The sequence below is a fragment of the Chiloscyllium plagiosum genome, unplaced genomic scaffold (genome assembly GCF_037043375.1).
Source record: "Chiloscyllium plagiosum isolate Xiang-an unplaced genomic scaffold, Cpla_swu_hap1 HiC_scaffold_9, whole genome shotgun sequence".
Taxonomy (NCBI): domain Eukaryota; kingdom Metazoa; phylum Chordata; class Chondrichthyes; order Orectolobiformes; family Hemiscylliidae; genus Chiloscyllium; species Chiloscyllium plagiosum.
In genome coordinates this window covers 90425684-90452942 of record NW_028270147.1, presented here as the reverse complement: position 1 = coordinate 90452942, position 27259 = coordinate 90425684, and the positions used below count along the sequence as shown (strand labels likewise).

At 41.7% G+C, this 27259-nt stretch overlaps 1 protein-coding gene across 2 annotated transcripts in view; it reads left to right on the top strand.

Moving 5' to 3' along the window:
- The window catches only part of LOC122554647 (torsin-1A-interacting protein 2-like), a 31928-nt gene extending 5695 nt beyond the window's left edge, over window positions 1-26233 (top strand). For both annotated transcript variants that reach the window (XM_043700008.2, XM_043700007.2), the window contains exons 3-8: window positions 388-432; window positions 581-661; window positions 2395-2454; window positions 6529-6588; window positions 15255-15317; window positions 22397-26233. In XM_043700008.2, the coding sequence (XP_043555943.2) occupies window positions 388-432; window positions 581-661; window positions 2395-2454; window positions 6529-6588; window positions 15255-15317; window positions 22397-23184 (1097 nt within the window). In that variant the 3' untranslated portion in view covers window positions 23185-26233. The remainder of the gene's footprint in view (window positions 1-387; window positions 433-580; window positions 662-2394; window positions 2455-6528; window positions 6589-15254; window positions 15318-22396) is intronic.
- Window positions 26234-27259: the final 1026 nt, after the last annotated feature.

Here is a 27259-nt window from a genome sequence, read left to right as displayed (position 1 = left end):
AACCTCTCTGCACCTACCTTGTTAAGTCCCCTAAGAATCTTAAATGTATCAAAAAGGACACTTCTCATTCTTCTGAGCTCCAGTCTGTACAGGCCCAACCTAGTCAATCCCTCCTCATAAGACTGTCCCTCCATATCTGGGATAAACCTAGTGAATCTGCAGTAGACTATCTGTCATTAAATCTTCTTAGTCTTGCCTTGATGTAAAAGAAGTCTAATATGTTCTTCCACTTCTCCTGTCCAAGGATGAGAGAGTGCTTTATTTCCACTACCCAGGTCCTTATACAGTGTCTGCAATTATCTAACTTCAGATTGAATAGGCATAGGTTAGTGTAGTTGCATGGAACAGCAATTACAGCATGTAACTGAAGCGCTTCTTTTCCTACAGATCACATTCCTAAAGATGAAGTTGATTTTGGCAGAGCAGACACAAGTAAGTGGAGATACATAAGGTATTGGCACTGTTTTATCTAATCTGGCATCAATAATTTTTCAAGCAATGTGCTTTCAAAGCAACTGTTGTTATTATAAATGCTGGTAGAGATCTCAGATTGAGATACTTGTGTTCCTTTTTTCCTTAGAAACTAGTGACTCTGAAGGTGATGTGGGGGCAGGTGGTGATTCACCGATCTGTAGCAGGACACGATCTCGGTTTTCATCAGGTACAGAGTTCCCAGAGATTGTACATAGTTAGTTCTATTTGAGGGCGTTTTCCAATTATCCTTTAACTCACTAGCTGTAAATCAATTCTGCTTGTCCTTCCCAGGTAAACTGCTTATACTGGAATAAATACAGTGAAACTGCTAATATCTGTGCATCAGAGCAATGAACCAAACGTTTCAACCGATTTCCCTCCTCACCAGGGGGACCAGCTAGTTTAATATGATTTATTCATTTCCCTGCTGACAGGGAATTATGTGAATAATATTGATTATTATTTCTATCTCCTTTTTCTTTTTCCCAGCTTCCCTTCACCCTCCCCCCTCGTAGTGGGGCATTAAAGCGACACCAATCTTGTGTACATCTGCCCATGCTGTTGAGCTGTCTGGCAAGAGTCACTGGCTTGTCACCTGATCTAGGAGCCTCAGCAATATTTATATTTTTGTCTTTTCGGACTCCAGGCTTGTTGAAACAGTTTAATATCTCAACCACTGCCCACGATGAGATCAGTGAAGGCGAGTTTTGAGAAGATTTGTAGCTCAGGTTGAGTTTCTGGATGTAGGTTTGCTTGCTGAGCTGGAAGGTTTGTTTTCAGATGTTTCGTCACCATACTAGGTAACATCATCAGTGAGCCTCCGGATGAAGCACTGGTGGTGTAGCCCGCTTTCTATTTGTGTGTTTGGGTTTCCTTGGTTTGATGATGTCATTTCCTATGATGACACCATTTCCTATGTCATGTCCTTTTTTTTTCTCAGGGGGTGGTAAATGGGATCCAATGTGTTTGTTGGAATGCCATGCTTCTAGGAATTCTCGTGCTTGTCTCTGTTCGGCTTATCCTAGGATGGATGTGTTGTCCCAGTCGAAGTGGTGTCCTTCCTTGTCTGTATGTAAGGATACTAGTGAGAATGGGTCATGTCGTTTTGTGGCAAGTTGATGTTCATGTGTCCTGGTAGCTAGTTTTCTGCCTGTTTGTCCAATGTAGAAAACTAACCACAAAAAGATATGAGGTAAAAACAATGACTGCAGATGCTGGAAACCAGATTCTGGATTAGTGGTGCTGGAAGAGCACAGCAGTTCAGGCAGCATCCGAGGAGCAGTAAAATCCACATTTCGGGCAAAAGCCCTTAATCAGGAATAAAGGCAGAGAGCCTGAAGTGTGGAGAGATATGCTAGAGGAGGGTGGGGGTGGGGAGAAAGTTGCAGTGGGAGAGGGACTCCCTGAGATTCTTGTAGAGAATTCGACCACATCCATCCTAGGACAAGCCAAACAGAGACACGCACGAGAATTCCTAGAATCATGGCATTCCAACTGGAACTCTATCAACAAACACATTGTCTGGGATCCCATTTACCACCCCCGAGAAAAGAACAGAAAATGACATCATCGCGGGAAATGACATCACCAACCCAAGGAAACTCTAACACATAAATAGAAAGCGGGCTACACCACCAGTGCTTCATTGGGAGGCTGACTGAAGATGTTACCTAGTATGCTGACGAAACGTCTGAAAATGAACCTTGCAGCTCAGCGAGTAAACCTACATCCAGAGATCAGTGAAGTCACGATGGGGTTGAATCATCATGGCTAATTACTGCGCTTGCTTCTGTCATCTATGTATTATTGTAGACAAAATCAATAACGAGTACTTAACAGTGGTGTTTATGCTAAACGGCTTAAGCTAAACTTACAACTCAACTTTGAGTGCTCATAGCCTCTTGTATTTGTTTTTTGCAGATCAGGTTCTTCTGCACACACAGCCTAGACTAAGCCGAAGACCTCTTCGTTCAATCAAAGGTATGACTCTTTCTTGTTTCCGAATCAAGAGGATATGATGGATGCACTACTGAGTTCAGAACTGACTGGCTCAATCTCCTTAGAGTTGTTTGTTTCAGTGATGGGAGTGAATAGGAATGTGGCAATGATTTAAGGACATTCCATCCTGACTAGAGACAAAATGGGAGTGATAACATCCAGTTATCTGTCATGGTCTACATAAGAATTAATGACAGATGTAAAACAAGGAATAGAGTTCTGCAGAGAGTGTTTAAATAAAGTTGCTCTTGACCTTACCAGACTATAATGCTGCTTTCTCATTAGAGCATGACAACTGGAAGTTGTTCAACCTGAGGGTCACCTTTCCTCAACTAAGGGAATAGGTTGAGAAGAAAAATCCTTTTATCGTAGCTTTAGCCAGTGCAGGAATTGAACCCATGCTGTTGACGTCACTTTTTGTCACAAACCAGCCGTCCAGGCAACGGAGCTAAACCAACATTCCTTGAGAGTGCTTCTTGTATTGGAGTCAGATTAAAAAGCACAACTTCCAAGATAATCTCTCTATTGATACCTGAGCCATATACAAATTGACACAGGGATAAGCATTTTGGAAAGAAATGTAAGTTGAAAGATTGATGAGGAAGTCAGAGGTCTTGCTTCATGAGTAGCTGGTAACAGTATTTAGAGTAAAGAGAGTTGTTTGATTGGAGCAGACTACATTTAAATCAGATGGGACCTGATGAATTCAGGAAAAGTAAAAGGTTGAGGTGAATTTGCCATCATTTTACCAGAGCATACAGCTGCTGTCTCATTTGAAAAATATGATTGGTTGTGGTTTAACCTGTGGGTTAGCTCAGGAAAGGGGCGAGGTTGGGAATGTGACTCCTTTATGGTAACCTCAGCTGGTGCAAGATTTGAACCCACACTGTTGGCGACACTGGAACTAAATCTAACTCCTCCTTGAAAATATTTAATATTTTGGCCTCAAATACTTACTGTGGCAGAGAATTCCACAGGGTCATTTCTCCCAGGGTGAAGAAATTTCTTCTCATCTTGGTCCTACCCCATACCCTTAACGTAAAATCCCTGATTCTGGATTCCCTGGTCACCGGGAACATTGTTCCATCTTAAATCTAAACAAAGCATTCTTCATTGGTGTGAGGGGTGACCAGGCTATATTCGTTTGGAAACTATTGGAAGCAATAGCTATCTTTTAAAGAGTTGGTGAATATTTGGTGCAAATTACTTATTTCTTTGAAGCACGGTGGCTCAGTGGTTAGCACTGCTGCCTCACAGCGCCAGGGTTCCAGGTTCGATTCCAGCCTCGGGTGACTGTCTGGGTGGAGTTTGTACGTTCTCCCCGTGTCTGCGTGGGTTTCCTCCGGGTGCTCCGGTTTCCTCCCACAGTCCAAAGATGTACAGGTCAGGTGAATTGGCTATGCTAAATTGCCCGTAGTGTTAGGTGCATTAGTCAGAGGGAAATGGGTCTGGGTGGGTTACTCTTCAGAGGGTCGGGGTGGACTGGTTGGGCTGAAGGTCCTGTTTCCACACTGTAGGGAATCTAATCTAAAAATCTAAACACAAGCATTCCACAGAGAGTGATCTAAATGTGGCTAGCAAGAAAAGTTAACAATAGTGTTAGAGCAAAGGAGCAGGTGTATATTTTGCCAATGATAGTAAGTATTAGAAGGATTTTAGAATCAACAAAGGATTAATGCATTGCTGAGATAAAAGAGAATGAGTGTGGACTAGTGACACTCTAAGAGGTTGTAAACATTTCTGTAGATTGGTAAACGGGAAGCGATTAGTGAAAGCAAACATAGGTCCATTAGAGGCAGACAGATAACGTAGTGGGAGAGAAGGAAATGACATAAATTCTGGAAATAATGGGAAGCCAAGAGTTTAGAGCAGTGATAATGGGTCTCTTGGACAATCACATGATTGGGAATAATTGGTATTGATCTGTGGAAAAAAAAATTGTTTGGCAAATCTGCTTCGTCTTTTTTGAGACTATAACTAGTATGACGGAAAAGGATGAACTGGTGGATGTAGATTACTTGAATTTAGAAAAGCATGTAATAAGGAGTCACACGAGAGGTTTTAACAGAAAATTAGATCTTGTGCATTTGGGAATAATATATTGACATAGTTTACAAATTCATTAACAGACTAAAGAGAGAGTACAGAGCTTTTTTGGTTTGACAGGCTGTAATATGTGGGGCACAGAGAATCAGTTAGGAAAAAGTGAGGACTGCAGATGCTGGAGATCAGAGTCGAGAGTGTGGTGCTGGAAAAGCAAAGCAGGTCAGGCAGCATCCGAGGATCAGGAGAATGGATGTGTCAGGCATAAGCCCTTCATCAGGAAGAATAAGTTGTAGAGCTTCAGCTAGTTACAGTCAATATTAATGCCTTGGGTGAGCCATAATTGAATTTGCTGTTGAAAGAAAGCAAGAAGTCATTTTTGGCCCATTAAGTCAATGCTAATTCCCGGCAGAACAATCAGTAAGTTCTACTCCATCATTCGTTCCTGTAGACTTACCACTATTTCTTTCTTGTACACAAAAAGAATGCAAACAGATGTAGACAGGTTAAGTGAGAAAGAACATGGCAGATGAAATATGGTATTACAAGATGTCAAGTTATTCACTTTTAGATTGAAGCACGATATTAAAATGGCTTGACTGGATAGATGTTGAGAAAATGTTTTCGCTGGCTGAGAAATATGGTACATAAGTCTTAGGTTTAGGAGTTAGTGATTTAAGTCTGAGATTAGGCGGGATTTCTTCACTCAAAAGTTTGTGAATCTTTGAAAATCATTACCATATAGAGCCCTAGGTGCTCAGTTGTTGATTGCATTTGAGGTAAAACTTGATAAGATATTTGAATATGAAGGGAAATGGAGATAGTGCAGGTAGGTAGAATATCCATTATAATCTTGCTGAACTGCAGCATGGACTCATTATCCATTCTATTTCTTATATTTTTGGGAATGTGTGATTGATAGTAACTTTAATATCTCAGTTTCATTCCTGAACAGAAAATGTGACATTCAGGTAATTAGTTTAATGGACAGCCAAAATGTTTCATTAACTTTAGTCATATACTATGTCAAATATTAATCCAATTGTTGTATATATTGTGCATCACAAGCTTTGACTGTCAAAGATTTTTTTCGGGATAGCAATTACTGTGTGACTTAAAATTATCACACTGGTGACTAAAAGTGTTAACTTGTTAAAGCGTTAAATTTTTTTCACTGTTATATTGACACTTGCCAACTCTGGCTTAAGTTTAATTGGGTCCTTAGATTCAAACATGGAAATGTGTTGCTGGAGAAGCGCAGCAGGTCAGGCAGCATCTAGGGAACAGGAGAATCGACGTTTCGGGCATTAGCCCTTCTTCCTGAAGAAGGGCTAATGCCCAAAACGTCGATTCTCCTGTTCCCTAGATGCTGCCTGACCTGCTGCGCTTCTCCAGCAACACATTTCCATCTCTGATCTCCAGCATCTGCAGACCTCATTTTCTCTCCTTAGATTCAAACCTCCAGCAGATTGCAGGAGCCCTGAGCATGCAAGAATTCTGCAGCTAAATCTCTTCAGCCCCAACATTGACAGATTTCCCTGCACGATGGGAAACTGTTGATAAGTGTGCACAATGATCTCTGTATTCAAACAGGGTAGAGTGAGTGACATTTTAAACTTTGATCCCTTATTTGCTAAAATGTAAAACCTACAAGTGATTCTTTCCCCATAACTTACTGCCTGTGACAAACAGCATTTTCACTGATTTCTTTAAAGGAACATGTGTGATTGCTTTTTGTGTTAATTTGTTCCAATTATTCAGAAACATTATGTTTATCACAACAGAGAAGAAAGATGATGTTGAACCAACTTTTGTCTAGTTAATAATTATTGTCATGATCAAACAATGTATTCGTTTATGATTCAGACTGTCAATTTATATTATCTATCACAGCTTTTTAGCTTCAAGTTTTAATGTTTCAACCAAGTGACTCAGTTATTTCAGTCACAGTCTCATTGTATACATGTACTTGGAGACAATGGTGATCACTTTACAAATCCTGCTTTCCCATAGGTCGAAAGGATGGTGATGCTTCATTACAAACTAAAGCTGATCACAGGCCTGTAACTTCAGGTAAAGCAGAGCAGCAATGTTGTGTTGTAACACTTGTCTCCTTTTTCTTTTGGCATAGGCAGAATTTAAGGCTTATCAGACTTTGGTTGGACAACTGTTTAATTCTTTTAAGGGTTTTCTGCAGCAATCACTGATGCATTGGGCCATAAGGTCCAGGAGGAGAAATAGCCTTTTTGGCTCATTGAGTCTGCTGCAACATTCACTGAGTTCATGACTGAGCTGATAGTCAAATTCATTTTCCTGCCTTATTTCATAATCCTTGATTCCCTTAGTAATTAAAAATCTGTCTATCTCACCCTTGAATATACTTAACCAAACCTTAACAACTCTCAGTGGTAAAGAATTCCACAGGTTGAGAGAGAATTGCCTCCTCGTCTATGTTCCTGTGTTCACTTGGGCCTCCCTTTTCCTTTTACTATATTTTTAAAAAAATTCTTAATGTACATTTTTTTTATATACTGTTTCTTTATTGGTCCTCCGTTTATTTCAGTCATCATTTGTTGCCTTAAGTTCTGGATTAAGGCTAAAGTTCTGGCTGTGTCAGTTAGGCTGTAATAGGATGAGGTTTCTGAAAGGACTAGCAATAAAAGTCAGAGACCATAGTATAAAAGTAGGCCATTTAGCCCATTGAGCTTGCAGTGCTATTTCATGGGATCATAGCTGATCTGATAATCCTCAACTCTACTTTCCTACCTTTTTACCATAACTCTTGATTTCCTTAAAGATTAAACATATGTATATCTCAACTTTAAATATGCTTGTGTTGCTGAACAAAGAGACCTTGGAGTGCAGGTTCACAGCTCCTTGAAAGTGGAGTCGCAGGTAGATAGGATAGTGAAGAAGGCGTTTGGTATGCTTTCCTTCATTGGTCAGAGTATTGAGTACAATTGTTGAGGGGGAGGTTATGTTGTGACTGTACAGGACATTGGTTAGGCCAACTTTGGAATATTGTGTGCAATTCTGATCTCCTTCCTATCAGAAAGATGTTGTGAAACTTGAAAGAGTTCAGAAATGATTACAAAGATGTTGCCAGGGTTGGAGGATTTGAGCTATAGGGAGAGGCTGAGTAGGCTGGGATTGTTTTCCCTGGAATATCGGAGGCTGAGGGGTGACCTTATAGAGGTTAATAAAATCATGAGGGGCATGGATAGGGTAAATAGGCAAAGTCTCTTCCCTGGGGTGGGTGAGTCCAGAACTAGAGGGCATAGGTTTAGAATAAAAGGGAAAAGATATAAAAGACACCTAAGGGGTAATGCTTTCATGCTGATACGTGTATGGAATGAGCTGCCAGAGGAAGTGGTGGAGACTGGTACAATTGCAACATTTAAAAGGCATCTGGATGGGTATATGGAAAGGTTTGGAGGGATATGGGCCAAGTGCTGGCAGGTGGGACTGGATTGGTTTGGGATATCTGGTCGGCATGGACGAGTTGGACCGAAGGGTCTGTCCGTGCTGTACATCTCTATGACTCTAATGACCTAGTCTCAACAGCCATCTGTGGTATAGACAAATTCATTACCTTCTGAGAGAAGGAATTCCTCCTTATCTCTGCCCTAAATGGGCAACCCCTTATGCTGAGATTGCTCACTCTAGTCATAGACTTCACTCAAGGGGAAACAACCTCTCTGCATCTACCTTGTCAAGTCCCCTAAGAATCTTAAATGTATCAAGAAGGACACTTCTCATTCTTCTGAACTCCAGTCAGTACAGGTCTAACCTACTCAATCTCTCCTCATAAGACTGTCCCATCATATCTAGGATAAACCTAGTGAATCTGCAGTAGATTATCCCGAATACCAGTATGTCTTCCCTTAGATAAGGGGACCAAAACTGTTCACAGTATTCCAGCTGTGTTGTGACTAGGGCCTTTTATAATTTTAGCAAGATCTCCATGTTTTTTCTATTTACTCCATTTGTTTTGAAATAATGGCGAAAATTTCATTTGTATTTCTTATTACTTGATGAGTTTGTGTGTTAGCTTTTTGTGATTTATGCATGAATCCTGATTTGCTGTAGCTATCTGCAGACCTCTATTTAAATAATATTCAGTTCCTCCACTCTCCTCACATTCTTCACATGATATTCCATCTGTCAAGTTTTGCCCACTCACTTAAACCTATCTCCCTCTGCAGCCAATATGTGTCATCCTGAACACTTGGCTTTCACTTTCTTCTTCCAAGTCATTAATATATAAAAATACATATTGATTGCTGTGGCACACAACTTTTTACAGGTTGCTAACCTGAAAATGTGACCCTTATCCAACCTCTGTCTTCTGTTATTTAGCTAATCCTCCATCTATGCTATTCTTACTAATGCAGTCTTAAGATGTGGAAATCACTGCGGGCCAGCATTTATTGTCCATCACTAGTTGTCTTTGAGAAGGTTCTGGTAAGTTGCCTTCTTGAACCATTGCAGTTCTTGTCTTATAGGTAGATCCACAATGCTATTTGGGAAGATTCCCAGGATTTTGACCCAATGACATTGAAGGAACAGCAATAGATTTCCAGGTCAGGATGTTGAGTGACGGAGGGAATTGGTAGATGGCAGTGTTCCTGAGTGTCTTGCTGTCTTTCTAGATGGCTGTGGTCGTGGGTTTGTAAGGTGCTATCTAAGGAACTACAGTGCATTTTGAAGATGGTACACACTGCTGCTTCTTGAACATCAGTGGTGAAGGAAGTGGATGTTTGTGGATGTGGTACCAATCAAATGGACTGCTAGGTTTCAGGGTTCATCTTCTCGAATATTGGTGGAACTATAATTATCCAGGCAGCTGGGAAGTATTCAATCAAACTACTGACTTGTGCCTGCTGGAAAGGCTTTGAGGCACGAGGAGATGAGTTACTTACTGCAGAAATCCTAGCCTCTGACCTGCTATAGTAGCTATTCTATGTATATAGATAGTGCTGTTCAATTTCTGTTTAATGGTAATACCTAGGATGTTAACAGCAGGGGATTCAGTGGTGATAATAGCATTGGCCATAAGGTGTTTTGGTCAGTTTTCTCTAGTTGGAGGTGGTCATTGCTTGGCTTTTAAATGGCATGAATGTTACTTGCCACTTTTCAGCCCAAGCCTGAATATTGTCCCAGTCTTGCTGCATTTGGACATGGACTATTTCAGTTACCTGAGGAATCACAAATGGTGTTGCAATCATCTGCAAACATTCCCGCTTCTGACCTTATGATGGAGGTCATTGATCAAGCTGAAGATGGGCCTCAGACACTATCCTGAAGAACTTCTGTGGAGACATCCTGAAGCTGAGATGACAGTCCTCCAACGAACACAGTCATCTTCATATATGCTAGGTATGACTCCAATTAGTGGAGAGTTTTCCCCATTGATACTCATTGATTCCAGTTTAGCGTAGACTTCGTTGACACCACATTCGGTCAAGTGCAGCTTTGATGTCAGGGACAGTTATTCTCACCTCTCTTCACATTTGGAATTAAGCTCACTTGTCTATTTGAACCAAGACTGGGGAAGATACCAAACGAGTATTTTGCATCAGTATTTACTGTGGAAAAGGATGTGGAAGATATAGAATGTAGGGAAATAGATGGTGACATCTTGAAAAATGTCCATATTACAGAGGAGGAAGTGTTGGATGTCTTGAAATGCATGAAGGTGGATAAATCCCCAGGACCTGATCAGATGCCCTAGAACTCTATGGGAGGCTAGGGAAGTGATTGCTGGGCCCCTTGTTGAGATATTTGTAACTTCGATAGTCACAGGTGAGGTGCCGAAAGACTGGAGGTTGGTTAACGTGGTGCCACTATTTAAGGAAGGTGGTAAGGATAAGCCAGGGAACTGTAGACTAGTGAGCTTGACATCGGTGGTGGGCAAGGTGTTGGAGGGAATCCTGAGGACGGGATGTACATGTATTTGGAAAGGCAAGGACTGATTAGGGATAGTCAACATGGCTTTGTGCATGGGAAATCATGTCTCACAAACTTGATTGAGTTTTTTGAAGAAGTATTGAAGAAGTAACAAAGAAGATTGATGAGGGCAGAGCGGTAGATGTGATCTATATGGACTTCAGTAAGGCGTTCAACAAGGGTCCCCATGGGAGACTGATTAGCAAGGTTAGATTTCATGGAATACAGGGAGAACTAGCCATTTGGATTCAGAACTAGCTCAAAGGTAGAAGACAGAGGGTGGTGGTGGAGAGTTCTTTTTCAGACTGGAGGCCTGTGATCAATGGAGCGCCACAAAGATCGGTGCTGGGTCCACTTCTTTTCGTCATTTATATAAATGATTTGGATGTGAGCATAAGAGGTACAGTTAGTAAGTTTGCAGATGACACCAAAATTGGAGGTGTAGTGGACAGCGAAGAGGGTTACCTCAGATGACAACAGGATCTGGACCAGATGGGCCAATGTGCTGAGAAGTGGCAGATGGAATTTAATTCAGATAAATGTGAGGTGCTGCATTTTGGGAAAGCAAATCTTAGCAGGACTTATACACTTAACGCTAAGGTCCTAGGGAGTGTTGCTGAACAAAGAGACCTTGGAGTGCAGGTTCACAGCTCCTTGAAAGTCTCAGGTAGATAGGATAGTGAAGAAGGCGTTTAGTATGCTTTCCTTTATTGGTCAGTGTATTGAGTACAGGAGTTGGGAGGTCATGTTGCTGCTGTACGGAACATTGGATAGGCCACTGTTGGAATATTGCGTGCAATTCTGGACTCCTTCCTATCGGAAAGATGTTGTGAAACTTGAAAGGGTTCAGAAAAGATTTACAAGGATGTTTCCAGGGTTGGAGGATTTGTACTACAGGGAGAGGCTGAACAGGCTGTGGCTGTTTTCTCTGGAGCGCCGGAGGCAGGAGGGTGACCTTATAGAGTTTACAAAATCATGAGGGGCATGGATAGGATAAATAGGCAAAGTCTTTTTGCTGTGGTGGGGGAGTTCGGAACTAAAGGGCATAGGTTTAGGGTGAGAGGGGAAAGATATAAAAGAGACCGAAGGGGCAACTTTTTCACTCAGAGGGTGGTACGTGTATGAAATGAGCTGCCAGAGGGAGTGGTGGAGGCTGGTACAATTGCAACATTTAAGAGGCATTTGGATGGGTATATGAATAGGAAGGGTTTGGAGGGATATGGGCCGGGTGCTGGCAGGTGGGACTAGATTGGGTTGGACGAATTGGACCAAAGGGTCTGTTTCCCTGCTGTACATCTCTAAGACTCTAAGTCAGGAGCTGGGTGACCCTGGCAGAGGTTGGGCATTAGTGAACAGATTATTAATGAACAAGGGATGATTGGTAGCACTGTTGATGGCACCTTCCAACACTTTACTGATGATGGAGAGTAGACAGATATGGCTGTAATTGGCCGGGTTGAAATTGTCCTGCTTTTTGTGTACAGGTCATATGTGGACAATTTTCCACATGGTTAGGTAGATGCCAATCTTGTAACTGTATTGGAACAGCTTAACTAGAATTGTGAAAGATCTGTAACACAACTTTTCAACACTATTGCCAGAATGTTGTAAGGGCCCATTGCCTTTGCAGTATCCGTTGCCTCCAAATGGTATCGCGTGGAGTGAATCAAATCAGTTGTAGACTAACAACTGTGACACTGGGGACCACTGGAGCAGGCTGAGATGGATCATCTACTTTGCATTTCTCGCTGAAGATTATTGTGAACGCTTCAGCCTTATAATTTGCACTGATGTGTTGGACTCTTCTCTCTCACACCCCCCTCCCCCCCCCCCCCCCCCCCCCAGTAATGAATTGTCTTATTGTCCACCACCATTCACGACTATATGTTGCAAGGCTGCAGAGTTTAGATCAGATCCGTAGGTTGTGGAATCACTTAACTCAGTGTGTCATTTGCTGTTTGTGTTGTTTGGCACACAATTAGTGCTGTTGTGTAGCTTCACTAGGTCGAGCCAGAGTTACTCCTGCCCTCCTGCACTTTCCTTGCTTGAACCAGGATTCATTACCTGGCTTGAGGGTAATGGTAAATTGGGGCATATGCTGGACCATGAGGTTGCAAATTGTGTCGGAGTATGATTCTGCTGCTGCTGACGATCCACAGTGCCTCATGGGTGCCCTATTTTGATTTGCAAGAACTGTTCAAAATCCATCCAATTTAACTCTGTGATAGTGCCATTTGTAAGCTATTCCCAGTGATAGGGTTGCGGGTGGGTGGATCTTAACAAGCAGAAACCAAGGAACAAGAGAAGGCTGCTTATCTCTTTAAGTCTGCTTCACCATTCAGTAAGATTGTGGCTGATATGATTTTAACCTCAACTGTACATTCCTGCATATCTCCAATAATCTTTCATCCCCTTGATAATCAAGAATCTGATTACTTCTCTGTCAAAAATATTTGAAGATTCTGCACCCACTGCCTTTTGAGGAAGGGAGTTCCAAAGACTATCAAACCTCTGAGAGAAAAAAACTGTTTCCTCACTCTGCTTTAAATGGGTGACCCCTTATTTTTAAACTATGACCCCTATTTCTAGATTCTTTCACAACAGGAAACATCCTTTCCACATCCACCCAGTCAAAACCTCTCAGTATCTTATATGTTTCAATGAAGTCACCTCTGATTCTTCCAAATTCTAGAGGATACAGGTCTAGCTTTTCCTCACAAGGCCATCTACTTATTCCAGATGTTCGTCTAGTAAACTTTCTCTCAATTGCTTCCAATGTGTTAATATCCTTTCCATAAAAGGAGTGACAATACTGTATATAGTACTCCAGATGCAATTACACAAATTCTCTGTATTATTGAAGCATTACCTCCTTACTCTCGCATTCCGTTTCCCTCACAATAAACCATTGCATTTTATTATCTTTCCTAATTACTTGCTGTACCTTCATAGTAAATTTGTGTGATTCATGTCAGAGGGGATCCTGATCTCTCTCCATGTCAAAGCTCTGCAACCTCTCACCATTTGAATAATATGCTTCTTCTTTGTTCTTTGTGCTAAAGTTCACAATTTTGCACTTGGCCAAGTTATACTGCATTTGTTGGACGTTTGCTCACTCATCTTATCTATCTACGTTCATTATTAGGCTATGCCCTCTTCTCAACTCACTTTCTACCTATCTTTGTGCCATTCTTTTGTCCCTTCATCCAAATCATTACATAAATTGTTAAGAGTTGAAGTCCCAGCACTGACCTCTGCAACATACCACTTGTGGTATTCTGCAAGCCTGTAACAGACCCATTTCTTCTTCTTCTCTGCTTCCTGTTAGCCAGACATTCTGATGACCTTGCCAAAAGTCATGTCCAATATCATGAGCTTTTATTTTTTGTCATAACTTTTGATGTGGTATCTTACCAAATGCCTTCTGGAAATCCAAATACAATACATCCATTGGTTTCCCCTTTATTCACGATGCATTACTTTCTCAAAGAACTCCAATAAGTTAGTTCAACATGATTTCCATTAACAAATCCCTGCCTGATTACCTTGAACTGATCCAAGTGTCCTGTTATAACATCTTTAAAAGTTTCTAATATTTTCTCTATGACAAGTATTAAGCTAACTGATCTGTAGTTTCCTGCTAATAATTTGTTTAATTAACAGAGGCATTCCACTACTCTTCCCTAGTTTTCTGTCCTTCCTAAATGTTACATACCCTTCGATATTCAGGTGCCAATCTGGGCATCCTGCAGCCACATCTCCGTTATGACCACGAGATCATACTTATTTTTCTTAATTTGTACGACTAGTTCATCTGTTTTATTTTGAATGTTATGTATATTCAAATTAAGTCCCTTAAGTTTTGTCATCTTATCATTTTTGTAGCCTCTTGTATTATTTGTTGAGTTACTCTTACATCTGCATTCTCTCCTTTTTTGTCCTTGCCTGTTTATTGTTTCCCTCATTAACCCCTTCCTGTGTTGCATTTTCCCCATTCTGGTTTACCGCAACTGCTCAGATTTGGGCCATTGGCCCCACAAGGACTGTTTGGTGATCTTTCTTACCGATACTGTCATGTATGCATCTGTAGTAGGCAGAGGTCAAGCATGTTTTGCCCTCTTGTTGGTTCCCTTACCACCTACTGCAATCCCAGTCCAGCAACTATGTCCTTTCGGACTCAGTGGGCTTGATCAGTACCATTCCCTGCCCACTGCCCCACCAAGAGTACATTCTGTACCTTTGCCACCCACAATGCATCCTGCAAGTGGTGTTCAACATAGAAGAGTACTGAAGTACAAAATATTAAACTGGGACAGTGAGATTAAAAAGGTGTATAGCACCTTACATGATTTCAGGCCATCACAAAATTCTACCACCTGATCAGCACTATACTGGCACTGTTGGTTGAAGGTTGTACTATTGCTCAGGGCAAAGGAATTATTTATATAGCGGGTGAGCTATGAGATGTTGAGGACAATTTTCCATTATTGAATGTTTCTTAATGTACATGCGCTAAGCGGAATGATTTGCATTTACTGAATAAGTGAGAATTAGGGGTTATTCTCTGCCTATGCATTATGTGTGATAGTTTTCATTTTATCTAAATGACCAACATTCCAACTAGCTGAATGAAATTTCTGCCCTGATCCTGTGTTCATCATTCAGCAGACTGGATTACATTTGCTGACTGAATTTAAACCTGTATTGATGTTGGTGTGGTGGTAATGACATTGCACAAAGGTTAGGTTTGTTTTTTAATTTATTAGTCCTGGTTTGTTTCAACCCAACAGTATTGCCTCACAGTGAACCTTCGCCCAGGAAAGGAGAAAGGGACAGAAGACCTGCTGGAAAAGGTACAAACCAAACATGGCTTAAAATTTAAACCAAAAGAATTGCGGATGCTGTCAATCTGAAACAGAAGTGGAAATTGCTGGAAAAGCTCAGCATGTCTGGAGGCATCTGTGAAGTGAAATCAGAGTTAACGTTTCCAAATCCAAAACATTAATTCTGATTTCCCGTCACAAATGCTGCCAGACCTGCTAAGCTTTTCCAGCAATTTCTATTTTTGTTGTTGGTGCTTAAAATTTATCCAGTTGCTTTAAATCAACTTTATGCCAAAGGGAAATTTTATAAATGATGCAGCTCTAAACCAACTGGCGGCAAATCAAACTTTCTGAGCTCTTGGAATTCACAGAGGACAGTAATGTGTTGAGCCTCCCCAAAACTGTGTATTGGAAAGTGGGAGTCTGGTGTCATACCTCACTTGGCTGGTGTGCTGGAAGTCAAGCCCTGCTATTCTTGGGGTTGTCACAAAGGTTAAAGGCAGACACGAAAAGAATTTTGAAGGGTCACTGGCACCGAAACATTAACTCTGCTTTCTCTCCACAGATGCTGCCAGACCTGCTGAGTGGTTCCAGCAATTTCTGTTTTCGTTTCTGATTTCCAGTGTGCATAATTCTTTCAGGCTTCTTTTGACAAAGACAACATTGAGAGAGAAAAACTGGAAAGGCAGTCCAATAGTCTTTGTCCAAAGGGTTCACTGAGATTATCCTTTTGGCTTGTTGCTTGTCAATCCCATCCTCTCTAAGTGTTTTTCACTTCCTTGCAGAGACACCTGGTTCACAACTTATAAGGTCTTTGACTTTTTGGTTAAAATCAACAGCTTACAGCAATTGGTGAGGAAAGCTAAACTGGCTTTCTTCACATTTTAGTTCTTTTTACTGCAGAGGCAAATATAGTACCTTTATTTCTGGAGGTCTGAAGGCTTCTCCTTGTCTTGTTCACACCCACAAGCAGTTCAGCCATTTGGAATCCAATCACATCATGTTGGCAGGCAGAAAGCTTTAGTCATCGATAACTGGTCATCACTCTTCAAATCAATCAACTACATGTTAATGGCCAAATTTCATTTTGTATAGACTCCCTGGCTTCAGCTGATTTGCAGCTAAACTTGTCCCACTGGTTGAACAAACAACGGTGTAAACTGCACTTACAATGAGTGCTGGAAGCTTGTTTTTAAAAAGTGCAGCAATTTCTTCCACAGTCCCTGGTGTTTAAAACAGTCCTTTTCTCACTTCAGCTCTTAATTAGAAATACAGAAAAGTAAAAAGATGCAGTCTGTTCACTGGGTGTCTTGCATGCAAATATAGAGAGATGTGAAAGTTAGTTAGAGCAAACTTGATTAAGTGTGAATCCAATTTTACTTAGTTGGCCATTACCTTTGGCATCATGCAATGGCTAAAGGAGTTTTGTTTTATCCAACATTCTAGTTCTGTTTCAAAACACCTTCAAATGTTCTTTTTTAAAAGACCAGGAGCATACTAACCCATTCTGTACTAGATTAAGATCTACACCATTTTCATTATCAAATGTTTAACAATTCCAATGTATGCATCTCTTAGATGAGGGCTTCTCAAAGTAGGGATCGGGACCCCACATTTTGGCAGCAGTGGTCATGTGGATGTCTGCCCTCCACCACCCACCTCTCGGATTGTCACACCCAAATTCTCCATTCCCCTAAGCTTTCTCATTTTTCTCTCTCCAGAACCCCACCTCCTTTCTCCTCTCCCATTGCACTACCTGCACATACATACACACCTTCTCCCTAATCTCAGCTCTTATTCGGGCATGATGACAATCTTCAAGCTCAAAGTGGAATCATGATGGGGAAATGTTTAGAAAGTTCTGTTGTCAGAGTTATACTTTCCTGCAGCTTTAATGTGTGAAAGTACAGAGTTTGTTTTTTGTTGAAGTAGGAAAGAAAATAGCTATAGTAGCTAAGCCGAACAGGGGATTCAGTGAAAGAATCGAGAAGCAATGAACATCAAGGTCATGCAAACCATCCTGCCATTTGGCTAAAGAGGGAAGCAAAGCAATAAGGCACAGTTGAGTTGTAGAGGTACACATCTAGGAACAAGCATAATGTGATATTGAGTGTAAAGTACTTGGGCAAAGACAGGACAGGCACCTTTCTGTTGGCTTCATCCCAATTCTGCCAAAAAGTATCTTATTGGTGGTTAGTTCTTAGACATGAAGCCAGTTGTGGAGAGATGTGTCATTCAATATTACTCAGGGTAATTTCCTTTTGAGAGCAATATGAGGCACATAATAATTGCTTTCAGATAGTGATTTGTACTAATGTATTTAATAAATTGTGATTGCATCGTGTGTATTTAGAGTATCGTTTACTATCAAGTCCACAGAGACTGTTTTGACACATGTAGAAATTGCCCTAACTATTGACGATGGAGCTGTGCGTTAATATTCTAGTTGGGGGCTAATGTTGAAATGGTGTTTAATCAGTAATTCTGTCAATAGGATTTTAAATACATAAGAATGAAAGGTAACAAAGCAAGCAGGTGTTGGGATCTAATTAGTTGTATTAAAATGTATACAGTATGTCCTTAACAGGCTATGCATTTAAATATTTAATTGATTGCACAGGTAATTTAAAACACCATGTATGCATGAGCTCTTGTGCAGTGGCAGTATCTGTACTTGGGGTGCACAGTGGTTCAGTGGTTAGCACTGCTGCCTCACAGAGTCTGATTCCAGCCTCTGACGTCTATCTATGTGCAGGTTGCACATTCTCCTGGTGTCTGTGTGGGTTTCCTCCGGGTGCTCCACTTTCCTCGCACAGTCCAAAGATGTGCAAGTTTGGGGGATTGGCCATGCTAAATTGCCAATTGTGTCCGGGGATGTGCCAGCTATGTGGATTAGCCATGGATGATATAAGGTTACAGGGATAGGGTAGGGGGTTGGTCTGGCTAGGATACTCTTCAGAGGGTTGGTGTGGATTCAGTGGACTGAATGGCCAGCTTGCACACTGTAGGGATTCTATGATTCTGGACCAGGAGACCTGGCTTCAAGTCTCACCTGCTCCAGAGGTGTGTCATAATATCTCTGAACAGGCTGATTAGAAAATAGTGAAATGTATGCAGGTGGTGGATAATGGTTGGAAGCTAACATTGGTGGAAGGGAAAACAAATATTCAATCATGTGAGATAGTGCTTCTGGATATAGAAAGGGAAAAGAAACCGAACGTATGCAGCAAACAGGTTGCTCAAAAAATGAATGCAGGATGGTGCTGGTGGACACATCTCTGAAATAGAAACTCAAAGTCAGGCCAATGCTCTGGTTCAAATCCCACAGCAACAAATAGTGAAATTTGGGGAATTCATGGTGCGCAGTTGGTTAAACTACATCTCTAACTAGAAAGTGCTGAATTCAGTACAGCTGTGCAACTGTTTGCTGCTTGCTATTGTATTCCACAACTCTTTTACTGCTATTCCAGTCAGCTGACCAGCTGCTTCTTGAAGACTGAGGCCTAGAAGGAAAGAAAAAACCTGAACATCTGGTAAGCACCCCCACTCCCCCACCCCTTGCTTCCCTGCCTGCTGCCTTCGGCTGAAGCTATCCCTGCCTGCAGCTTTTTTCAAACTTGCTGATGTTGCTGCTGTTTCTCACTTTTTGTTCTGAACTGACTGGTAGCTGCACAGAGTTGAGGCCAAGGAGGAGGAGAAGCTGAATATTGGCTAGGCCCTCTGCTGCTTCCTGCCTATTGACAGAGTCATGTCCAGCTATAGACAATCTAATGCACGTGGTGACTGAGCTGTTTCTGCCACTGGTCTACCCAGCTGAACTACTTCGAAGAGACTGAGGTCTGGAATGGATAAAAGCCTCAACACCAACTAAGCGAAGGGAGATGAAACTTTTGTCTCTTAAAGGGACATTAACGTCAGTTCCTTGCATACCCTCGGGATCCTGTCTGTTCAAATCCCTGAGTGTTTTCCAACCATTCTTCTCACACAGCTTTCTTTGTTCTACAAGTAGTGGACTCATCTTCTTCAGGAAAATTAAAATGGTGTCTACAACAGGATCAATGGCAAGAAAATCTGCACAGGCTGTTACTGGACTGCTTCTGCTGATTTTAGAAATGAACCTGGAGTGAAAATTTATATTCAACCCACTGTTAGCATTGGGGAATGCAAGAAAGCCACGGTCGGTATTGTCGGTCATGGCTGTCACTTGCCAGTGATCACTGTTACATGTAAGATTTATGGGAAGACTGTGTTCTTCCTTGGTGGCAGTGCATTTGGATGTGGACAAGGGGCTAATGGTTGGCAGGACTTTTCACCCAATAGATCCTCTGAACACTGAAGCCCAGAGGGTCATCCTGTCCAATGCCCCATCCCTCATAACAGCAGTGTTCCTTCTCCCTGATCTGCAACAGTCGGGGAAGGATAGGCCAGGTGTACAGCTATTCCCTCTTGGCCTGGAGGAAGCCAGGTTTAAATATATTACATGTCTGGCAGCATCTGTGTCGGGAGAAACAGGGTTAATATTTTGAGTCTGGTATGACCTTTCTTCAGAATTGAAAGGCATGGTAAATGCTTTTGTTGTACTTTTGACAAAGGCAGAGGAGGAACAAGGAGGCAGATGTAGAGGCTCAGTACAAAAGACAAAGGAGTTCTTAGTGTTGGTGAAAGAAAAAGAGATGCAAAATCAGTGTGAATTACAATGTGAAAGAGAGATCCTCTCCACTAAGAACAAATTAAATAAATGACAAACAAAAGAAGAATGGTGAGGGGTGTGCAGTGAAGAAACTAAGAAAAAATGGAGAACAGACATAATACAGCCAGTTTCTGAACTTACTGAATTCAATATTGAGACCTCAAGTTAGTTAAGTGCCGAAAGCAGAACACAACATATTGTTCCTTGAGTTTGCGTTGTGCCTCAGTGTGACATTGCAGCAAGCCTAGGGTATAATTGTTAACGTAAGTGAAGCTAGTCAATAAAATAGAAAGTAAATGGGAGATCAGGATCGTTCCTGCAGATGAAGTGGAAGTGTTCTGGAAAGCAGTCATTCAATCTGCATTTGGTAAGGGAGTCAGCATTGAACAGAATTATATTGTCTTGGTTTAAGGCTGTTAGGTTCTTTTCAATTGGTTCAATCTGGTTTTTGTTTTCACAAAGAGTAATAAAATGTGTATGTGGGTCTTGCGGCACAGTGGTAGTGTCCCTGGCCAGAAGGTCCATGTTCAAGTCCTACTTGCCATGGGGTGTCATGTCTGAAAAGGTTGGTTTAAAACAATTATCAAAATGTATTCAAAGAAAATCTAGCCAGGTGGAGAACTGAATATTTGACGGGAGTAACAAGCTCTGTGGATGCGAACTGAAGAAGCTGTTCCAAAATTTATTGGTCTGTGTACGTGGTTCATAAATGAACTCACATCACAATGAGAGGTAATGCATTTGTCGTGGGTAATCAAGACGAAGGAATATCTAATAAATAGAGTGGCAAAAAAGGATGGAGCAAGGGAAAGATCCTCAAGTGTACGCACACAGATGCCTGAAGAAAGCAGGATAGGTATATAAGCTGGTTAAAAACCCACGTGGGATACTCTCTGGTCATTGCATAATACAGGAAGGATGTGATGACTCACAAAAGGGGGCAGAGGCAATTTACAAGAATGTTTCCAGGAGTGGTGAATCTGAGTTGAGTTTGGGTAAGCTGGGGTCGTCTTTGGAACAAAGGATTTAAGTGTATGAAAATAGAGGCACATAAGTTAAGTTAAAATGAAGGACCCATTTTCCTTAAAGTCAGTACCTGAGGAAAATAGATTTAAAACAGTTGACGGAAGTATTAGAGCAGTGTTGATTTTTTTTTCCCACCCAGAGTCTGTTGGGATTTAGAACTGATTGCTGGAAAAAAACATGGTAGAGGCAGAAACTCTCATCGCATTTAAAGTTACTTCGACTTCTACTTGAAGTGGCATAATTGAATGGTCCTATTGTGGAAAGTAGGACGAGGCTGGATAATTATTGAATAGAAGGCACGGTGGCACAGTGGTTAGCACTGCTGCCTCACAGTGCCAGAGACCCGGGTTCAATTCCCGACTCAGGCGACTGACTGTGTGGAGTTTGCACATTCTCCCCGTGTCTGCATGGGTTTCCTCCCACAGTCCAAAGATGTGCGGGTCAGGTGAATTGGCCATGCTAAATTGCCCGTAGTGTTAGGTTAAAGGGGTAAATGTAGGGGTATGGGTGGGTTGCGCTTCGGCGGGTCGGTGTGGACTTGTTGGGCCGAAGGGCCTGTTTCCACACTGTAAGTAATCTAATCTAAAGGCACAGACACAATGCATGAATAGTTTCCGTCTGCATCATAACCTTTCTAAGTTCTATGCTGCATTATTGCGTAGGAAATTTCCTGCATTGGGTTTGCTCCAGAACTTGCCAAATCCCAATCTGCATAGAAAAGTTATGAGGTTTTTAAAAAATTCTCATTACTGAATTTTTAAGGTCTGATTGTCGTTGGTTTGCAAAGTCTCCTGGTTCAAAATAGCAACGTTTTTAGAATCATTTGCAGTACCGAAGGTTTTTAATAATTTTAGTCCATGTTTGAGTTGCAGCCAGTATGGGTGTAGTTAAGTGCTCAGACACTACTTACAGTGAGTTCCTGCAATGGTGTCAGTACTCAAATGTCCCATGCTGGGGGATATTGGTCGCGATTTTGCTGCTGGCATATTCCACACATTAGTACTGATTTACTGAACGTAGTGCAAAGTGAAATTTCAGCAAAAGTAGGGGGTGGCACGGTGGCTCAGTGGTTAGCACTGCTGCCTCACAGCGCCAGAGACCTGGGTTCAATTCCTGCCTCAGGCGACTGACTGTGTGGAGTTTGCACCTTCTCCCAGTGTCTGCGTGGGTTTCCTCCGGGTGCTCCGGTTTCCTCCCACAGTCCAAAAACGTGCAAGCTAGGTGAATTGGCCATGCTAAATTGCCCGTAGTGTTAGGGGAATGGGTCTGGGTGGGTTGCGCTTCGGCGGGTCGGTGTGGACTTGTTGGGCCGAAGGGCCTGTTTCCACACTGTAAGTAACCTAATCTAATCTAAACAGTCAGTGATTTTTCTGTATTTTCCTTTCCTCCACAGGCACCACACATGCCTCAAACAAGAACGTGGCCTTGATTATGGCGCTTATAGTCATAGTTTGTTTAATAATGTTCCTCTTTGTGAGGAATGAATCGCCAGCTGTGACAGTGGGGGAAGGAACGGCACTGACGGCATTTTCAAACCAATTTGATCAGGTTGAAGCACTGTTTAATGGTCAGCAGTCAGTGTTGTGGAGGAGAAGCAAGATCACCCTGCGCAACCATATCAATCTGACCCGGCACATGAAACCTGCCATCCTGATGTTTGCAGCTGCATGGAACGGAGAGCAGACCATGAGGTGCCTCGCTAACCGGATTGCTGGAGCTTTTACCTCGGCCCTCAATGCCACCTCCACAGTGGAAATTGATGCTTCCGGCAGAAGCAGGCAGAACAGTGATGCTGTGAAGCTAGAGGTGGACACATTGCTCTCGTCTGGATTTGAGAAAGGCAGCAAGGCAGCAGTGGTTCACCATTTCCAGGACCTGCCCCCGCCCTCCACCCTGATATTCTACAAGTATTGTGACCACGAGAACGCAGCCTACAAAGATGTCGCCTTGTTGATCACCATCCTGCTGGATGAGGAGATGCTGCCTGCGGGTGTTAGCCTGGGAGCCGTGGAAGTGAAAGTCCGCGATTTTCTGAAGTGGAAGTTCGCTGCCTCTCAAGGAAGAGAGGGAATGGACACGGACAAGCTGAGTGGACTGTGGAGTCGCATTGCGCACGTTGTGCTCCCGGTGGTGCCTGTGCGTGAGATTGAAGAGAGGGGCTGCAAAGAAGATGGGCAGTGATCTGGGGAAAGGGTGAAGTTTAGCCACCTGCACTAATTTCCCCTCTTCTCTGCATCTCCCACACCATTATACTTAGCTGTCCCAAGTGTGTTTTTCTAGCCTTCTTGAATAATAATGGGTGAAAGATACCCTGATTTAAGATATGATCTTTCACCCACTCAGAAGAACAAACCTCTTTTATTTGTCAATTGACCTGCTTTGTGGAAATTTGAAAATCGAACATACCAGCAAAATATTTTTTAATATGTTGTCAAATGAAATTTTAGTAAAATATTGGTGCCTGGATATCTTGAGACACTCTGAGCTCATCATCTGTCTTCTCCTTTAGTTTCTTAATGTGCTGTTTAGCATGAAGTGCCATTAGCTGAACTCAGGTGATTTCTTAGTAGCATCTTTGTGAGGGAACCTTGACATCATGATGAGCAGCATCCTTCTCTTTTGTTTGTTTCATTGAGGCACAGATTCCAAATGCTGTGATCAATAGCCCACTTTACAACATTAAATCATTATCCATACTCCCACCCTCAAACGTGCTTCTGATCTTGGCTGTGTTGGCAAGTTAAAGATAACAGCTGGATCCAAGCATTTAGCATGAGTTTAGCACTGATTGCCAGTGCGATAACAGACTTGGAACCCCGTGGAGGATTTAGAGTGGGCCAACCACTGTTTGGCTTGGGCATTATGGCTGCCCTAGAAAAAGGATGCCAAGTTATTTGGGGAAAGTTCTCCCCTGCCACTGGCAGCAGAAACAGCCAACGTACACTGGCGGCTCAAATTTGGAGTATGTCCCTGGGTCAGATTGACTTGGATGCCAATTGTATTTGGGGCTGTTCAGCAACTACTGCTATTAAACTGTTGTCAGTTCAGTTATACAGGCATCTGAAGGGAAATATGTAATACTATCCAAGCATAAAGCTGATGCCATCGATTGACCACCTTTACTGAGAAAACCCAGTTTTCTGTTTCCTTGAAATTGAAGGATGTGCAAATCAAGCAACCCCTGAAAGATGTGTTTGATTACTCGTGATGATTCTTACTCCAAAGCAGAGAGCTGTCGTCTTTGAACCAAATCTTGATCTCGTTTTGTGTTTTTTTTGTCATGTGACCTTTGGTCACTTGGATGCATGTTTTGTTTGGGTTGGGTGGTACAGACTAGGAATGATTTTTATTTTTGAACCACACTAATTAGTGATATAATCCAGAGACAATCGATGCATGGCTAGTTACTATTCTACCCACTTCCAAGGGAAAGCTGGTAGCTTCACAGTCAGATTTGTTGTTGTATTGTGATTGCGTCCCTTTATTTGGTCTTGTGTTATGTCATACTGGAACCAGCATCGAATTTTGTTGCTTTTTTTTCTGTTCCAGCTAAACATCCTGATTAATCAACTGCTGAAAAAAAGTGACAAAAACATGGGCGGCACGGTGGCACAGTGGTTAGCACTGCTGCCTCACAGCTCCAGAGACCCGGGTTCAATTCCCGCCTCAGGCGACTGACTGTGTGGAGTTTGCACGTTCTCCCCGTGTCTGCGTGGGTTTCCTCCGGGTGCTCCGGTTTCCTCCCACAGTCCAAAAGATGTGCAGGGTCAGGTGAATTGGCCATGCTAAATTGCCCGTAGTGTTAGGTAAGGGGTAAATGTAGGGGTATGGGGTGGGTTTCGCTTCGGCGGGTCGGTGTGGACTTGTTGGGCCGAAGGGCCTGTTTCCACACTGTAATGTAATCTAATCTAATCTAAAATCTAATCTAATGCTAAATCTGCACAATTTATTTAATACATGTAGCAGTTGAAGAAAGTTGAACAGATCTAAACTTACAAAATCGAATGAAAACATACTGGCTGTGCTACTCAATTTAGGAAAAATGTCTATTGCAACTCCTTTTTGCTAACTTTGTCCCTCAAATTGAACAGCTCCCCTCCCATACGATTAGAAATAACTCTCTGTTTAGGAAAAACATTCTCAACAGAATTGTATTTCACTAGAAATGCAATTATGGTTGAGTAGTAAAGATTCTTGGACTTTATTTATGTCAATGTTGTGTTACAATGTCCACAGTAGAACATTATGTTCACAGAGTTCCCTAATCGTTTTTAAAAAAGAGAGAATTCACATTGACAACACTTCCGTACTTTAGGTAAGGTTAAGCAAAATATTATGGTAGAGTAACCCTTTCCAGTACTGATTCTGTTCAGAATAGTGGGAACCAGTTATGGTTATTCCTTTCACAAAGGGGGAGGTTAGCTTGTCCTCTGTTCCTGATAGAGGCCAAATATTAAACTTAGACTACGGTGAATGAGCCATTCCTGTAGGATGTTTTGTTTAATTATAGGCTTTACTACTTGTCTTGTTTCTTGTTGTCAAGCCTATTTTCTGCAGTAGAACAAATGGGAAATCAATGTAATTTCCTTATCAGTAAAAGAGCATTTGAGAAATTTACTTCTCATAGCCTTGCAGGTGTAGGTATTGGGGATGTAACCAACTGTGAGAGCTATATGCACCATGCAATACCTGTTGGCTGCTGCTGTAGTATTTCCTAAATGTGTACCTTTTAATCGCTCAATTAAAAAAAACCTTTAAAATTTAAAGATACTGAAAATGAAAGCACAAAGGGTAGAAACACATACTTTACATGTAGTTTCAGTTCCATAGTACACTTGTTCCAGGAAGATCACATTTACGTGCAGCAGGCCTATCAGTGCCTGAAAAAAGAAAGTGGATTTAACTGCGGTTCCACCAAAATATTCTCTTTCAGCAATACTTCAAATACAAGTGCGTTGCTTTGGGGTGTCCAGAGGTCGTGAAAGACACTACACAAATGCAAATTCTTTTTTAATTGATTTAAGAGCTCAGCATTTCTGATATTGCCTGTTCACACTAATGTACAAGTTAATGACTTAGGTGCTTTGATTATGCAAGTTTTTTTTTAAAAGAATGTTTTGACTTTCACATTTCTATGGTCCCTCAACTAGGATTTATTTGTGACAATTTTGTGTCATGAGTTTCTTTTATGCTGTGAAGGAAAATAAAAATTGTATATTTTTCAGACTAATTTTTCTCCATAAGTTGAGCATTTACCTTGTCTGCTGAAACCTTTATTCCATTGTCCACCTTTGTACATAAATGTGCAGCCAGTTTCGGATTACTGCAGACTTTTTTTTAAAAGGATACCACCATCTGGTGGGGAGAAATGGCAACATACCTTAAGGGAACATTATCCCCACCGCTATCATCGTCCAAGTTTGGGGCATCTGTCACTGCTCCTTTGTGGTTACTGAATCAAATTCCTGGAGCTGCTGACCTGGAGGCATATTCAAGGCAACCAGAGATGGCCAATAGATATCGAACTTGCCAGTGATGCTCACCTTCTAAGAATGAATTTTAATCAAAAAGAAAAATGATGTGCTTAACATTTTTTACATATATAAATGTTAACTTTAGGATACAGGCTTTTACAATGGCTTGTCCTGAGAAAGACTGCCTGAAATTTCTTCCAATGCCATACTGTGAAGATTGGAATACTTTGTGCCTTTGATTCCCTGTCAAGCTAGAAATTCAATTATTTTTCATGTCATTGTGTCAGACTGGTCAATATTTGTTTATTACCTCAGATAAGACCATAAGAAATTTTTAAAAAGTTGGCCGTTTGGCCTGTCAAACCTGCTCTGCCATTCAATAGGATCGTGGCTGATCAGGAATCTATCCAATTTAGCCTTAAATAGACACCAGAACTCTAATGCCATGGCTCTGTGGCAATGAGTTCCAAAGACTCTTAACTGTTCGTGAGGAAATTCGTCCTCATCTGAGTTTTAAATTGGCACCTCTTTATTCTGAGACTGTGCCCTCTGGTCACAAACTCTCCCATGAGGGGACTTAGTATGTGCCCTGGCAAGTCCCTCAAGAATCCTACATGTTTCAAAGAGATCACCCCTCATTCTTCTAATCTCCAGTGAATGAAGTCACACACTGTTGAACCTTTGCTTATAAGAGAAATCTTCCATACCAGGTATCATCCTCGTGAACCTTTTCTAAAATGCCTCTAATGTAATGGTAACTTCCTTAAATAATAGTCAAAAAT